This window comes from Telmatherina bonti (genome assembly GCF_933228915.1).
Source record: "Telmatherina bonti genome assembly, chromosome: 4".
Classification (NCBI taxonomy): domain Eukaryota; kingdom Metazoa; phylum Chordata; class Actinopteri; order Atheriniformes; family Telmatherinidae; genus Telmatherina; species Telmatherina bonti.
Window position 1 is genome coordinate 38,560,394 of NC_136622.1, and position 17,084 is coordinate 38,577,477.

Below are 17,084 nucleotides of genomic sequence, written 5' to 3' on the forward strand. Positions count from 1 at the left end.
AAATCCCAGGAGATCTCTGCTTCATGTGTTTCAGGTTAGATGAGGTGGATGTGCAGGTGTGCTTGTTTTGATGCCTGCAGGTTGTATCACTTCACAAGTTTTTGTTTTCTTGGATGAAATTGTACTTTTACAGACTTTATTTCCCAAAAATTAAACTTACAAAAGTTTCCTCTCATCCCCCAAATATAATGGAAATATTCTGCCAAGTATGTGAAAATGTTTTTTTTTTTTTTTTTTTTTTTTTTACCATGCTGTGATTAATCACACAGGCTCATACTTCACAAAATATTACTTTTATCTTTGTAAAATACTTATATTTTATCACATTGTTCAGCAGAATATTGATTTGAGCCTCCAAAGGCACAATCCTCCGCAGGAATCTGATGTTTTGGGCTTTGTTGTATAAATTCCGACGCTTGTTGCGGTCCGTGAATGCGCAGTGAAGCAGAGGCTGAGCAGCCGAGGGTCTCGCGGAGCGGTAAGACAGAAAAACTGCTTTAATTTCCCTAAATTTCCAGAGTTATGAAAGGTTGCGTGCAGCGAGGTTAGGAGCGGAGACGGATGAACAGGCGCGGCCGGAAAGGAGCACTGCAAGGCGGCAGCAGGAGCTGCTAAGCCCCGCGGTGGTCTCTGGAGCTGCAGAGGGGAAACATGTCCGCTGGTCCGGGCGTGCGCGTGTCTGAGCGTGATGATGTGCACGGGATGTGTGTGAGCCATTGATCAAAGTGTTTTGCTGCAGTTCGGGAAGTTTGTGGAATCTGTTTCTGTCTGTGTTGCCTTGTCGGACCCACAGAGAGCCGAACAGCAGCGGACTCCACGTCCCAGTATGCTTCATTCTGATTGGCTGAGCTGGAACTTCATTCATAGTTTCCCTCCGTGGTCTCAGAGCCTGCAGGACAGGCAGATCCAGTCCTGAGCTCAGACCGAAACAGACCCCTGACCAAAGTCCAGGCCAGAGCCCAAGCCAAAGACCAGAGCCCAGACCAAAGACCAGACCCCTGACCAAAGCCCTGAGCCCAGACCAGAGCCCAGACCAAAGACCAGACCCCTGACCAAAGCCCTGAGCCCAGACCACAGCCCAGACCAAAGACCAGACCCCTGACCAAAGCCCTGAGCCCAGACCAAAGACCAGACCCCTGACCAAAGCCCTGAGCCCAGACCAAAGACCAGACCCCTGACCAAAGCCCTGAGCCCAGACCAGAGCCCAGACCAAAGTCAAGAGCACTTACCAAAGTCCAGACCAGAGCCCAGACCGGAGTCCAGAACTGAATCCATACCCAAGTCCAGACCCAAATCCAAACCTAAGCCAAAAATTTAGATTTACTATTTCTGATATATTTTAGGTTTTTGTTCAGGATCTTTGTTAACCTTTAGGTTTACGTTGAAGATCTGTTTTCGTTTAGGATTTAAGTTAATGTTTAGTATCTAAGTTTACATTTAAGATCTAAGTTTACGTTTATGATCTAAGTTTAGTATCTAGGTTTATGCTTTGTATCTAGGTTTACATTTAGGATCTAGGTTTAAGTTTAGGATCTAGGTTTAAGTTTAGGATCTAGGTTTACATGTAGGATAGACGTTTATGTTTAGGATCTACGTTTACGTTTGTGATCTAAGTTCACTTTTAAGATCTACATTTACGTTTAGTATCTACGTTTATGTTTAGTTCTAGGTTTATGTTTAATATCTAGATTTATGTTTAGTTCTAGGTTTATGTTTAGTATCTAGGTTTATGTTTAGTATCTAGGTTTACGTTTAGTATCTAGGTTTACGTTTAGGATCAAGGTTTACGTTTAGGATCTAGGTTTACGTTTAAGATCTAGGTTTACGTTTAGTGTCTAGGTTTACCTTTAGGATCTAGGTTTATGTTTAGGATGTAAGTTTACATGTAGGATGTTGGTTTATGTTTAAGATCTAGGTTTATGTATAGTGTCTAGGTTTATGTTTAAGGTATAGGTTTACGTTTAGTGTCTAGGTGTACGTTTATGATCTAGGTTTACATTAGATCTAGGTTTATGATTAGGACCTAGGTTTATGTTTAAGATCTAGGTTTATGTTTAAGATCTAGGTTTACGTTTATGATCTAGGTTTAAGATCCAGGTGACGAAAAATGAATCTGATCTATTCGGGCATTGAGCTAAACTGTTGAATTGTTAATGAATTTACAGATCAAATCGATTAACAGTGAGAGTGAGAGTTTGATGATCAACAACATAAAATAAACAAAACAAAACAAAATAAAATTAGTTTCAGGTAACCACCGTTGGCAGCCCCCACAGCTCGTTCGGCAGCAGATACTATTGCAACAAATCCCCGATGATGGTGAAATATGAAGGTGTTGCGGGATGTGTGTAACTGTGTGGTCCAGGTAGCTCAGTGTGTATGAATGTGAGTGAGTGTGTGTGCACGGTGCACCGTCAGGTGATCGAGCCTGAAAGATAAGAGTGTTGAATGGAAGTGCCGCCCCCTCCCTTTTAACGGATTCCAATGAAAATATGGTGATTTTCTGAAAATACATATTTCTTTAAAAATATGAAGGAAATCGGGGAGGACGTGCAATAGCTGGTTTCTATAACAGCATAAGAAAACTTCGGATGTGAAAAAATGTAAATGCGAACAGCACAGACCTTTTTAATTCTTGAAGATGGCTGTGAAATCGGTGTAACCGCTGGAGCATTAATGCAGAGAAACACAACGGTCTGCTGCACCGCTGCAGGGTGACGTTAGTGCCGCTCTGTCCCTCTTTCAGAGATCTGGAATTTCATCATAAACTAACTGATTAAATATTATTTAATACGCTTGAAACAATATGATGGATATTTTATCTGCAGTGACTGATTTCAACTAACGATCTCAGTAGAACATGAACATAATACAGTAGTGAGATGGGGAGGGATCGGGAGACTTTTTTCCTTTCTCCTTTTCTACTCTGGTTATTGTTCAACTAATGGTCTAAATTAACCTGAAAAAATAAAATAACTTAAAAACCAGCGGATCAGATACATTCATCAGTAACCATGGGCCGCTGTTTGACATAGTCCTTCCAGATATTCTTTCTGCTTTCTGTTTTGTCCGTTTGTCGCTAACATTTCTGTTGCCACGGTTACCAGCTGGCATTTGAGCCGGCGCAATGATTTAGGATTATTCGGCTATTTGACTGAACTTTTTTTAACTGGTGTCCATTATCACTTTTTAACGGACACCCTGCAACCAGTCAGAATAGAGTATTCACGGTATAAATATATGTGTACCTGTAACCCATGACTGATGTGGAACGTGTGTGCATGTGTTGGTCTCTGCTGGTGTGCTTGGGTCCATGTAGTGTTTTGTTGAGTCAGCATTTGTTTATTTGGATTTATTTTTGTTTTGCTTTGTATCTATCCTGGCTGCCTCTATAAGCTACAAATGGAGACCTGATTCACACAACTCCTACTGTGCATTAATACGCCCCAGTGAATAAAGTAAAGTATATTTGAGATCTAAGTTCATATTTGCGATCTGCGTTTATGTTTATGACGTCCTCTCCAGGTCCCATCGCCATGATTGTCAGCTCCTGCTTCACAAGTGGATCCCGTCAATAAATCAGAGGCTTCGCTGGTGTCACATGACATCTTGACGGGCTCTCGCTCTGAACAAGATGGAGAGAGACGCCAGGCCCACTGGGTGCAGGACTCACCTTCATTGGCTACGGTAGCAGAGGGGGCGGTCCTGAAACTCATCCTGAGATGGACATTGAGCGGTTGGACGAGCTCTGTCTGGGGGCGGGGCTTGAAGTGGGAGGTATGATGATCCTCTGTTTAATTATGTGACTGCTGCAGTGTGTCACATGACTCACACTGAGAGTTGCTATGGCGGTCCGCCCAGCAGGGGGCGGAGTCAGCATACAGAGAATCAGACTTCAGTTTTGTGTAGCTGTGAAAAATATCCCAAATGATTTTACTGACCAGTAGGTGACAGTAGCGCACACACCCAGCAACTAGAAGTCTTTTCATGTCGGCGTTACGACCAGAGCAGGACCTAAGAATCTGAAGAACCTTCCGGCTTTCAGACGGGAGCTCCTCCGTTTGTTGAGGCGAAATCTCAGGTGTAGGGAAGCTAGCTCCTGCTCCTGTTGCTTCACGTTGTCTAGTTCTGACCCAGGTTCTGTTTGTCCGGTAGAGTTTGTAGGACCTCCGGAGGTAGGGGAGGTCCGTGTGACCCGTCAGCGCTCCAAAACCAGGAAGGATGGGGTGGTTTCCATGACAACCCAGAGGATGGAAGAGGACGAAGAGCGATGGAGGAAGCTGTTCCCCGACATCAGGAAGTGCAGGATCACGATAGTCCGTCCTCCGCTGGAACAGCTGAGGGCTTGGAAGCAGAGGGGGTGGGGCCGGCACAGGGGGTCACGTGACTCAGGACGAAACTGTGATTGGATACGGCCACGGGAGCTGCAGGAGTGTGATGGCAGATCAAAGAGCTTTGTGAAAAAGGTGGAAGTCAGAATTCAGGCCCATTGTGCACCTGAAGAAGGACCAGAGAGATCCCACTGCCTCATCACTGACTCCGCCCCCCTGCACCTAATAGACCACACCTACTGTGTCTACCGGGAGGTGCCTAACAAACCTGACAGCTACAGCCAATCAGAAGACATCAGGTAAGAGAGGCAACCTGGAGACTGTCTCAGTGACATCACCACACAGGTGTGCTATCAGGACTCTGATTGGTTGTTGTTTACAGGTTGCCATCCCACTGCAGACATAAAGACTGCTCCTGCTTCTCCGCAGGTAACACACACCTATCCGCCTGAATGGGGGCGGAGTCTGAAGCTTTCATTATGTCGCACAGCTGATTGTGTGTAATCAGACATGACTTCCTGTTTATGATGTTTGATTTTCTTCCAGAGAAGAAGAACCCACCAGAAAACCAACCCAACATGGAGATTCAGAAGGTAAAACATCAGTTTCCCATCATCCCTTCATCCATCCATTCATCCATCCATCCATCCATCATTCATCCATCCATCCATTCATCAATCATCCATCTATCCATCCATCATCCATCCATTCATTCAACCATTCATCCAACCATCCATCCACTCATCCACTCATCCATCCATTCATCCACTTATCTATCCATTCATCCATCATCCATTCATCCACTCATCCATCCATTCATTCATTCATCCATTCATCCATCCATTCATCCATCCATTTATTCACTCATCCATCCACTTATCCATCCATTCATCCATCCATCCATCATCCATCCATTTATCCATCCACCATCCATTCATCCACCCATTATTCATTCATTCATCCATCCATCATCCATTCATACATCCATTCATCCATTTATCCATCCATCCATTCATCCACTCATCCATCCATCATCCATCTGTCCATTCATCCATCAATCCACTCATCCACTCATCCATCCATCCATCCCTCCATCGATCATCCATCCAGCCATTATCCATCCATCCATCATTCATCCATTCATGCATTCATGCACTTCTCCATCCATCCATTCATCCATCCATCCACCCCTTCATCCATTATCCATCCATCATAAATTCATCCATTCATCCATCCACCTTTCATTCATTCATTTATCCATCCACCATCCATCCATCCACCCATTATTCATCCACTCATCCATCCATTCATCCATCCGTCCATTCATCCACTTATCCATCCATTCATCCATCCATCCGCCCACCCAATCATCCATTATCCATCCATCCATTCATTCATTCATTTATCCATCCATTCATCCATCATCCATCCATCCATCCATTCATCCATCCATCCATCCATCCATCATCTATTCATCCATCCGTCCATTATCCATCCACCCATAATCCATCCATCTACCATCCATCCATCCATCATCCATCCATCCATCCATCCATCAATCCTCCATTCATACATCCATTTATGCATCCATCAATTCATCCACTCATCCATCCGTCCATCCATCGATCCATTTATTTATTCATTCATCCATTATCCATCAATCCATCCATCCATCCATTCATCCATCCATCCATCCATCATTCATCCATTCATCCATTACCCATCTTTCCATCCATCCATCGTCCATCCATCCATCATCCATCCATCTATTCATTGTTTGGGAAAATGTGAATGCTCCACAGGTCTGGTCCTCTCTTCTGCTAAATACTAGTCCAGCGCCACCTCTGGTGGGAATGGGGATATATTATTCTAATAGTTTGGCTGGTTTGACCAAAGTGAACACAACCTTGGTCCGCATGGATACACCCCGCTACAGCTGAGCCAAGTCCCCAGTCGAGCCCCCAATGGGACCGGGTCTAGCGGACTATCCGGATGTGTGTTAGGGGTGTGCTCCATTTCTACATCTTCACCCCCTTTCCCCATGGAGGGGATCTCTAAGCCCACAAGATGGCAGCACATCAGGGTTTGTTCTCTGCTGGTTTCAGGTCTGGGAGGACCACTGGGTCGTGAGGAAACCAGAGGAGGAAAGACAAGAGGAAGAAGAGGTGCAGGTAAGATGAAGCTGCTCAGATGGTGGAACAGCTCTCTGAACTGCAGGCCTCATCAGTTGTTTTAATCCAAACCCGAGTCCGTTTGCTGGGCAAGCCGCTTTGTTTGGGGAAATGTAAACGCACCAGATGATTCGGACCAAAGAAGGACTTGGTCCACCTACAAACGCAGGGTCGGTCCGTTTCAAGCGGACCCAGTACAGGAAGCGGACTGCCAGTTGTGTTCCTGCCATTGACCTTCAGTTGGCTTGTGATTGGTTTTGCAGATGCAGTTGAGGGACAGGATGATGGGTCTGGGAGGACCCCTGGACAGCGAGGTTGGTATGGAGACCCATCCTTCATCATGTGCAGTCTATTCTCCTCCTCCTCAGCAGCTGACTTTGTTTCTGCAGAAGAAGAAACGGCGTCATGGCTGTGGCGGCTGCGCCGCCTGCCTCAGGAAAAACTGTGGAAGTTGTAACTACTGCCGAGACATGAAGATGTTTGGTGGTCCGTCTCGACTCAGGCAGAAGTGTGTGATGAGGCGGTGTCTGGTGGTGGTGAGTCTGCTTCCTGTTCTTCTACATGCTGCTTTTCAGGGTGGAGTTGTGACTGTCACCACTTTAGTTCACCGCAGGAACTGCAGCTCTCGATCTGTTACCTCCTCAGAAAACCAGGAAAGAATGGACGGTGGAACCGCAGAACCACACACAGGCTGGCGAGGAGACGGTTACCACAGCGACTCCGCCTCAGCTCCAGTGGACCAGGTGGAGGAGGTGGACGGGAAATGCAGAGGGGACGGAGGTGGGTGATGGAGGTTCTGTCCCGTTCAGATATTCAGGTTCTACTGCAGGTTCTACTGGTTCTGCCATGTTTGTTCTGCAACACAACAATGTTTTTTTTATCAGAAATACATCAAACAGAACCGGGTTTCTCATCAGAACCTGCAGAGCAGCTGCAACATCCTGATTGGTTCGTCAGTCATTAGACTGCTGGCTGACGGCGCCTGCTACGCCACGGCACCAGCACCTCCTCTCCTCTCCTCTCCTCTCCTCTCCTCTCCGTCAGACCTGACTCTCCTCCTCCTCCTCTCTTCTTGCCGATGAGAAATAAATCTATAAATCAACTGTTTTCTGTTAAATTTATTGGGCATGTACAGATGTTGCGGGCGAGAGGTCTGGAGAGCTCTGCCCCTGCTCAGAGTGCTACAGTGTTCTTTAAGCAGACACAAACAGCCCTTGCAGGCAGCACGAGTCAAAACAACTGCTAGCTTGGAGATAACAACAGTCAAAGCTGAAACAGGCCTTGAACAGAACACTTAGTTTTATGCATGAATCTACTAAAGCAAGCTTACTGAACTGCTCTAACTATGCAGAATATATAACTTGTACTACTTAGAAGAAACTTAATAAATGAGTAACATATTAAAACTACACTATAGGGAGGGGGGTGTGTGGAATGGGAGGGAGGGGTGGGGGGGGAGGGGGGAGTGTTGGGGACGGTAGGGCTTGGGAGGGAGAGGGATGGGGAGGGTGCTGGAGAGGGGGGATAGGAAGCAGCGGGAGGGTTGTGGGGAGGGGTTGTTGGGGGGGAGGGTCTACGGACGTGTCCTTGTCCTTGGGGATCGTGGTGGCGCCCGCTGGGTCTTGGCCGGCGCTCTGCCGGGGGGACGGGTGGTCCTGGGGCCTGTGGGCTGCCGGCTCTCTGTGCGGCCCGCGCTTCAGCGCCCGGCGCCCGCCGGGCCGGCGTGCCGTCGCCCTGTGCTACCCGGTGCCCCTGCCTCGTGGCGCCGGGTGGCGCCTGCCTGGAGGCTTCCACTGCTCTGGGCTCGGGGGACGGAGGCTCTCTCTGCTTTGCCTGCCCGGGCTCTGTGCATGGTGGGCTTGCCGGGCCCTGGGGGCCTTGGCTTCCTCCCCTACACCTCGGGTCGTGGTCGTGCTCCCCTACAAGCACTCAGCTGATCTTTGATTGCATGATCACAGGTTGAACACTCACACGTGCACGCCCACATGCGCTCATCTTCCCATCTGCTTCCTACTAAATGTTGCTGATGATTCTCTGTAGGTATGTTTAATAACGGTTGGTATTGTAATTGTTATTTTATTCATTCATTTTCTTTTTTTACTTTTATTTTTCATTTTTTTGTCTGTTTTTGAATATTGTTACTATCCTACTTTTGTCTTGTATTTTTTCAGTACTTTATATTGTTTTGCAAATACTGTAACTTTAGCAGCTTAGACACGCCTTTCTTTTCTGTCTTTCTTTTTCCTCCTTTCATTTCCTCTTTTTTTCCCTCTTTCCCTGCCAGGTCCAGCTCGGCCATATCAAGACTGATGATGATTGCAAAATGATAAAAGGAAAATAAATAAAAAAATAAAATGAAATAATTATCATAATAATAAAAATATTCAGATCATCAAGGGCAGCTATTTACATGAGATGTCTCCCTTGACAGAGCAAATCTGTCTGGCAAAAATATGGCACGCAGATTGTTCTTTATGCTGAGATGCTGGACAGGACAGGTTAAAAAGAAAAAAAACAAAACAAACTACACTATACACATAATTCCACCACACCTCTCTTCCCCTCTCTTGTCCGTCAGACCTGACTCTCCTCTCCTACTGTTTCAGAGGAGGAGAAGCGTAAGGGGGAGGTGGCGGAGGAGGATGTGGGGAGGAAAACGAATCCAGATGCTGAACAGAGAAGAGGAGCAGGAGAACAGACTTAGCTTGAAGGTTGGTTCCTGATCAGACATCAGGAGAAACATTTCATGGAAGGTCCTTAAATGTCCCTGGAAGTGTCCTGGAAGTTTCCTGAACATTCCTGGAAATTTCCTGGAAAGTTTCCTGGAACATTCCTGGAAGTGTCCTGGAACATTCCTGGAAGTGTCCTGGAAGTTTCCTGGAACATTCCTGGAAGTGTCCTGAAAGTTTCCTGGAACATTCCTGGAAGTTTCCTGGAACATACCTGGAAGTGTCCTGGAAGTTTCCTGGAACATTCCTGGAAGTTTTCTGGAAGTTTCCTGGAACATTCCTGGAAGTGTATTGGACGTTTCCTGGAACATTCCTGGACGTTTCCTGGAACATTCCTGGACGTTTCCTGGAACATTCCTGGAAGTGTCCTGGAACATACCTGGAAGTGTCCTGGAACATACCTGGAAGTGTCCTGGAACATTCCTGGAAGTGTCCTGAAAGTTTCCTGGAACATTCGTGGAAGTTTCCTGGAACATACCTGGAAGTTTCCTGGAACATTCCTGGAAGTTTTCTGCAAGTTTCCTTGAACATTCCTGGAATTTTCCTTGGAACATTTCTGGAAGTTTCCTGGAACATTCCTGGAAGTGTATTGGAAGTTTCCTGGAACATTCCTGGAAGTTTCCTGGAACATTCCTGGAAGTTTCCTGAAAAAGGCCGTAGAAAGTCCTGGTGTGTTTTTGTGTTCAGGAAACGAGGAAGAGGAGGTGGAGGAGGGAGTTAGAAGAACAGAGAGCAAAGATAAGTCTGAAGGAGAGCGAGAATCCAGCGGTGAATGGGATGAAGAAGGAGGAAGAGGAGGAGACAAAGCTTCACCAGGTATGTCAGGTGTCGGCTGGTGGAGGCGGAGCTTCAGGACTGCCGAATGGGACACACCTGCAGGTAACACACACACAGACACACACACCTGAACCAGCATCCAATCAGATCTGACACAACCTGGTCTGGTTTTGTTCCAGCTGAACCTGAACATGGAGGACGGCCATCTTTCTACTGGCATGCAGTCTGACTCCACCCTCACCTGTTTGCCTCAGGTAAACCAGTTCCATCCGGTTCCACAGTCCCACCCCTGAAGCTTATCATATTTCTGACCTGAAGGTGTCTTTCCAGGTGGCGTCTGTCCTCAATGTTTCCACAGATCTCACCGACATCCCTGCTCCTCTTCCTACTCCAGTCCAACAGCTGCAGGTCAAAGAGGAGGCGGAGCCTGTGAAGGTGGACTTGGGGGGGCGGGGCCTGGCAGACTGGGGTGTGATGGACGAGCATGCGTGCATGGTGGGGGTGTCGGACAAAGGGAGGTTCTATGATGTGCAGGTGGAGCTGCAGTGCTGTGGTTCTGATGAGGAGGTGGTAACTGCGCCCTCACCTGCTCCTTCTGACATCACTGTGCCTGTCAATGATGATATCATAACATGTGACATCACCTGCCAGCGGCCAGAGTTTATTTCATTGGTTAGTGGAGCTCTAAGTCATCATCAGATTACAAACAGGAAGTTGTGTTGAGTCACTGCCGTTTCTGTTTTCAGAGCTCGAGCCTGTTTCGCCTGTTCAGAGGCCCCGATGTCACAGGTGGGCGGGGCTTGCGGCAGATGCTGCAGGTGTTAAGGAAGACGGTGCTGCCAGCTCACTGGGTCGCTGTTCTGGCTGAAGGACCGGTTCTGCAACTGCTGCAGTGCTCCAGAGTACGACTGGTTTTATTTCCACTAGTCCTCGACATCCAAATCTCATCCCCACTCCAGAGGTTCAAATCTCACCCCGACCCCCCTCCAGAGGTTCAAATCTCATCCCGACCCCCATCCAGATGCCAAAATCTCAACCCGACCCCCACCCTTAGGTCCAAATCTCATCCCAAACCCCATCCAGAGGTCCAAATCTCATCCCGACACAATTCCAGATGTCCAAATTTCATCCCGACCCCCTCCCAGAGGTCCAAATCTCATCCCGACCCCCACCCTTAGGTCCAAATCTCATCCCAACCCCTATCCAGAGGTCCAAATCTCATCCCCACCCCCATCATACGTCCAGATCTCATCCCGACCCCCCTCCAGAGGCCCAGATCTCATTCCGACCCCCCTCCAGAGGTTCAAATCTCATCCCGACCCCCATCCAGAGGTTCAAATCTCACCCCGACCCCCATCCAGAGGCCAAAATCTCATTCCGACCCCCAATCCAGAGGTCCAAATCTCATCCCGACACACATCCAGAGGTTCGAATCTCATCCCAACCCCCATCCAGAGGTCCAAATCTCATCCCGACCCCCATCATAGCTTCAAATCTTATCCCAACCCCCATCCAGAGGCCAAAATCTCATCCCAACCCCCATCCAGAGGTCCAAATCTCATCCCAACCCCCATCCAGAGGCCAAAATCTCATCCCAACCCCCATCCAGAGGTCCAAATCTCATCCCAACCCCCATCCAAAGGTCCAAATCTCATCCCGACCCCCACCCTTAGGTCCAAATCTCATCCCGACCCCCACCCTTAGGTCCAAATCTCATCCAGACCCCCTCCCAGAGGTCCAAATCTCATCCCGACCCCCCCTCCAGAGGTTCAAATTTCATCCCGACCCCCATCCAGATGTCTAAATTTCATCCCGGCCCTCTCCCAGAGGTCCAAATCTCATCCCGACCCCCCTCCAGAGGTCCTGATCTCATCCCGACCCGCCTCCAGAGGTCCAAATCTCATCCCGACCCCCACCCTTTGGTCCAAATCTCATCCCAACCCCTATCCAGAGGTCCAAATCTCATCCCCACCCCCATCATACGTCCAGATCTCATCCCGACCCCCCTCCAGAGGCCCAGATCTCATTCCGACCCCCCTCCAGAGGTTCAAATCTCATCCCGACCCCCATCCAGAGGTTCAAATCTCACCCCGACCCCCATCCAGAGGCCAAAATCTCATTCCGACCCCCAATCCAGAGGTCCAAATCTCATCCCGACACACATCCAGAGGTTCGAATCTCATCCCAACCCCCATCCAGAGGTCCAAATCTCATCCCGACCCCCATCATAGCTTCAAATCTTATCCCAACCCCCATCCAGAGGCCAAAATCTCATCCCAACCCCCATCCAGAGGTCCAAATCTCATCCCAACCCCCATCCAGAGGCCAAAATCTCATCCCAACCCCCATCCAGAGGTCCAAATCTCATCCCAACCCCCATCCAAAGGTCCAAATCTCATCCCGACCCCCACCCTTAGGTCCAAATCTCATCCCGACCCCCACCCTTAGGTCCAAATCTCATCCAGACCCCCTCCCAGAGGTCCAAATCTCATCCCGACCCCCCCTCCAGAGGTTCAAATTTCATCCCGACCCCCATCCAGATGTCTAAATTTCATCCCGGCCCTCTCCCAGAGGTCCAAATCTCATCCCGACCCCCCTCCAGAGGTCCTGATCTCATCCCGACCCGCCTCCTGAGGTCCAAATCTCATCCCGACCCCCACCCTTAGGTCCAAATCTCATCCCGACCCCCTCCCAGAGGTCCAAATCTCATCCCGACCCCCCCTCCAGTGGTTCAAATTTCATCCCGACCCCCATCCAGATGTCTAAATTTCATCCCGGCCCTCTCCCAGAGGTCCAAATCTCATCCCGACCCCCATCCAGATGTTCAAATGTCATCTAGACCCCCATCCAGAGGTCCAAATCTCATCCCGACACACATCCAGAGGTTCGAATCTCATCCCGAACCCCATCCAGAGGTCCAAATCTCATCCCGACCCCCATCATAGGTTCAAATCTTATCCCAACCCCCATCCAGAGGTCCAAATCTCATCCCGACCCCCACCCTTAGGTTCAAATCTCATCCCAACACCATTCCAGAGGTCCAAATCTCATCCCCACCCCCATCATAGGTTCAAATCTCATCCCGACCCCCTTCCAGAGGTTCAAATCTCATCCCAATACCATTCCAGAGGTCCAAATCTCATCCCCACCCCCATCATAGGTCCAGATCTCATCCCGACCCCCCTCCAGAGGTCCAAATCTCACCCCGATCCCCCTCCAGGTCCAAATCTCATCCCCGCCCCCATCCAGAGGCCAAAATCTCATCCCGACCCCCATCTAGAGGTCCAAATCTTATCATGAAGCCCCTACTGTGGTCCAAATCTCATCCTGATCCCCCTACACTGGTCTAAATCTCATCCTGACCCTGGTCCAAATCTCATCCCGAACCCTCTCTAGCGGTCCAAATCTTATCTCAACCCCCTCCAGAGGTCCAAATCTCATCCCAACCCCCATCCAGAGGTCCAAATCTCATCCCGACCCCCCTACAACGGTCCAGATCCCGACCGATGGATGGATGATGGATGGTGGATGGATCAATGATTGATGGATGATGGATGGATGTATGGATGGTTGAATGAATGATGGATGATGAATGGATTGATGATGGATGGGTGGATGTATGGATGATGTATAATGGATGGCTAAATGGATGGATGATGGATGATGGGTGGATGGATGGATTGAAGGATAAATGGATGGATGGATTGAAGGAAAAATGGATGGATTATGGCTAGATGGATGAATGGATTGATGGCTGGATGATGGATTAATAGAATGATGGATGGATAAATGGATGGATGGATGATGGATGGATAAATTGATGGATGGATGGATGGATAGATGATGGATTATGGATGGATAAATAAATGGAAGGATAGATGGATGGTGGATGGAGAGATGGGGGAATGGATGGATGATGGATAAATGATGGAAGGATGGTGGATGGATGGATGGATTGATGGATGGATAGATGATGGATTATGGATGGATAAATAAATGGAAGGATGGATGGATGGTGGATGGAGAGATGGGTGAATGGATGGATGATGGATAAATGAATGGGCGGATGGATGATGGATGGATGGATAGATGGATAAATGGATGGATGGATGGATGGTGGATGGAGAGATGGGTGAATGGATGGATGATGGATAAATGAATGGGCGGATGGATGATGGATGGATGGATAGATGGATAAATGGATGGAATGATGGATGGGTGGATGGATGATGGACGGATGGAAGGTGGATGGATGGATGGATGGATTATGGATGGATGGATGGATGATGGACTATGAATGGATGGATGGATGAATGGATGATGGATGAATAGACGGATGGATGGATGGAAGATGGTTGGATGATGAATAGATGATAGATGGATGGATGAATGGATGATGGATGGATGGATGGATCAAATCAAAGATACTTTATTCATCCCCCAAGTTGAAATTCAGAGTTCAAGCCAGCTCGTCCAAGGTTTGACATACAGACATGTAACATTAATTACAAAAGAATAATACAGAACCAAGCTTAAGCTTAAGCCGTGCAGCCAGTTTACCGGCGCTGCCTTACAAGATAAGAACAGAGATACATTAGGATCATAGGGGGTCGAGGGAAAAAAGGTCATGTAACTCCGGGCGGCGCCACTAGTTGACGCAGTCCGGAGATACAGAGAAAAAAAAAAAAAGTCCAGGGTGGCGGTGAGTCAGGTGGGAGGGACTGGGGGTGGTTGAAGAGGGGGGACAGAGCGTCTATGAACATCTCTTCTTCCGTTATCAGGGGGGGTTGCGCCGGCCCAAGGCTGCTGGGAAGCCGAATCCAGATATGATTGTTGTTTGGGTTCCAGGCGAGGAAAACAATTTGCCCTCGGCCTTGAGTCCATAGCCGATCTCAGGCAGGCAGCTCCAGACAGCCAAATGGGGGGGTCAATTTCCACCGATCCTAGCAGACATCTTCTCCATGTTGTTGTCAATTCTGCGGACCAGCTCCGGGACCACAGCCAAATGACCAGTATGGATCAGACTGGCATCCTGCTTACGGTCGAGTCCGGTCAACACAAGAGTCTGTGCACTGCCAGCCCGGCACATACCGTTACAGAATTCTGGCAGCCTGCAAGTTGTTGCCAGAATCTCACGGGTCTTCAGGTAGATCAGAACTCCACCAGCGCCAATCAGGAGAATCCTGATCACCAATAATCCAAATATGTAAACGTCCTCCACGTCCTCAGAGGACAGAACCGCCAGACACATCGGTCTCCACCTGGCCCATGAGTCCTGAACGTATCCAGCTGGAAGCGTCCCCTCAGGACATGCGGGCTCCCCTCTGCCAGATCTCCGGGTTGAGATTTTGATGAATTGCGTTGAGAGACCAGCCGATCAGATCCATGATGTAGTTTGAGTGGAAGTAAAGAGATGTAAAAAGAGGCTCCGAGTCAGACAGGACAAAGTCGCAGAGTGGGAGGAGAGGGAGGAAACAGGAGCACAGAGAGAAGCGTCCTCCTTCGCTGAGAGCAGGAGTGGAATGGATGATGGATGGATGGATGATGGATGTATAATGGATGGATGGATGAATGATGGATGGATGGATGAATGAATGATGGATGGATGGATGGATGGATGGATGGATGAATGAATGATGGATGGATGGATCGATAATGGATGGATGGATGGATGAATGATGGATAGATGGATGGATGATAGATTGATGGATGAATGGATGATGGATGATGAATGATGGATGGATGGATGGATGAATGATGGATAGATGGATGGATGATAGATTGATGGATGAATGGATGATGGATGGATGGATGGATAATGGATGGATGATAGATTGATGGATTGATGGATGAATGGATGATGGATGAATAATGGATGGACGGATGGATTAATGAATGGATGGATAATGGATGAATGATGGCTGGATGAATGATGGATGGATGGATAGTGGATGAATGGATGTATGGATTGATGGATGAATGATGGATGGATAATGGATGAATGGATGATGGATGGATGAATGATAGATGGATGGATGAATAATGGATGGATGGATGGATAATGGATGAATGAATGGATGGATGGAAGATGGAGGATACAGTGATGCTGATTTCATATCTTTGTCTCAGCTGTCCTCCATGAGGGACACTATCGTCCACGTTGGACCCAATCAGAACCTCTACGTCAGTGTCCAGAACCTTCTGCTGCCTGACACACACAGATTGTACCAGGAACACACACACATGGTCGAACACCTGAGCCAGGTGAGGAGGTTATGTGACAGATGTTGGACCGCCCCTGGACCACCTTGACGTCTTGAAACTCTGATTGTCTCATGTTGGTCCTTTTATAGCAACAATAAATGTAGCAGAAATTCTTCCATCTTTGTTCGTTCTAAATGCAGTTCACTCCAGCTGGTTGCCCTGGCGATAGTTAGCTTCAGGATGCTACTGACGCTAACGGCTTTGTGTGTGTTTTCAGCTGGTGTCTCTGCTGCTCGATCTGGAGCGGATGACAGTCTGCGGCGGCTTGAGGGTTCGAAACAACTCCTCCCTTCAACGGTCAAGATCTCATGCCTGTCACCTGCTGCTGGCCCCGCCCCTCCTCACCTGTCTGCCTTGCCTGCTGGAGAAGGAGGATGAGGATGATGAAGATGATGATGAAGGTGTAGAGACAGAGAACTGACTTTTACAGAATGAAAAAAGTGCCTCCTTCATCTGAGCTGCTGAGGTCCCGCCCACTACTGTCCCGGTTCCTGGTGGGGGGTTGTGGGTAATGTAGTCCTCCACTCCGCTTTGGGTCCAAACAATTCTACCTCAACATGTCCTGAACCGGTTCTGCTTTTCTGGACTGGTTCCTGGTGCTGAGCAGCGACCGGTTCAGGTCCAACAGTGATGATGAAGATGATGAAGATTCTGGATTTTATAGTTTTGATTTTGTTTATAAAAGTTTTTAAGAAGCTGCAGAGTGATGTAATCATTTCTGTTTACTACACAATGATGATGATGATGATGGTGCAGATGATGGTGATGGTGATGATAAAGATGATGATGATGGTGGTGATGAAGGCCAGCCC

General features: G+C 48.2%; 1 protein-coding gene across 1 annotated transcript; it reads left to right on the forward strand.

Moving 5' to 3' along the window:
• The first annotated feature begins 427 nt into the window (after nt 1-427).
• Nucleotides 428-16,796, forward strand: LOC306754594 (uncharacterized protein). The gene is made up of 16 exons (XM_079238611.1): nt 428-478; nt 3,526-3,777; nt 4,156-4,630; nt 4,714-4,760; nt 4,878-4,924; nt 6,437-6,502; nt 6,766-6,816; nt 6,892-7,038; nt 7,148-7,282; nt 7,387-7,541; nt 9,081-9,213; nt 10,188-10,262; nt 10,339-10,680; nt 10,755-10,910; nt 16,138-16,272; nt 16,490-16,796. Exons 2-16 carry the CDS (start codon nt 3,723-3,725, stop codon nt 16,691-16,693), a joined length of 2,223 nt encoding a protein of 740 aa, XP_079094737.1. The 5' UTR covers nt 428-478; nt 3,526-3,722; the 3' UTR covers nt 16,694-16,796.
• The last annotated feature ends 288 nt before the right edge of the window (nt 16,797-17,084 follow it).

Bases quoted from the DNA above. Each gene is read 5' to 3' on its own strand.
- LOC306754594 (XM_079238611.1), top strand. From the start codon at position 3,723: ATGGACATTGAGCGGTTGGACGAGCTCTGTCTGGGGGCGGGGCTTGAA. The intron at 6,503-6,765 runs GTAAGATGAAGC...TTGGTTTTGCAG, and splicing joins AAGAGGAAGAAGAGGTGCAG to ATGCAGTTGAGGGACAGGAT. The intron at 10,681-10,754 runs GTTAGTGGAGCT...TTCTGTTTTCAG, and splicing joins GGCCAGAGTTTATTTCATTG to AGCTCGAGCCTGTTTCGCCT.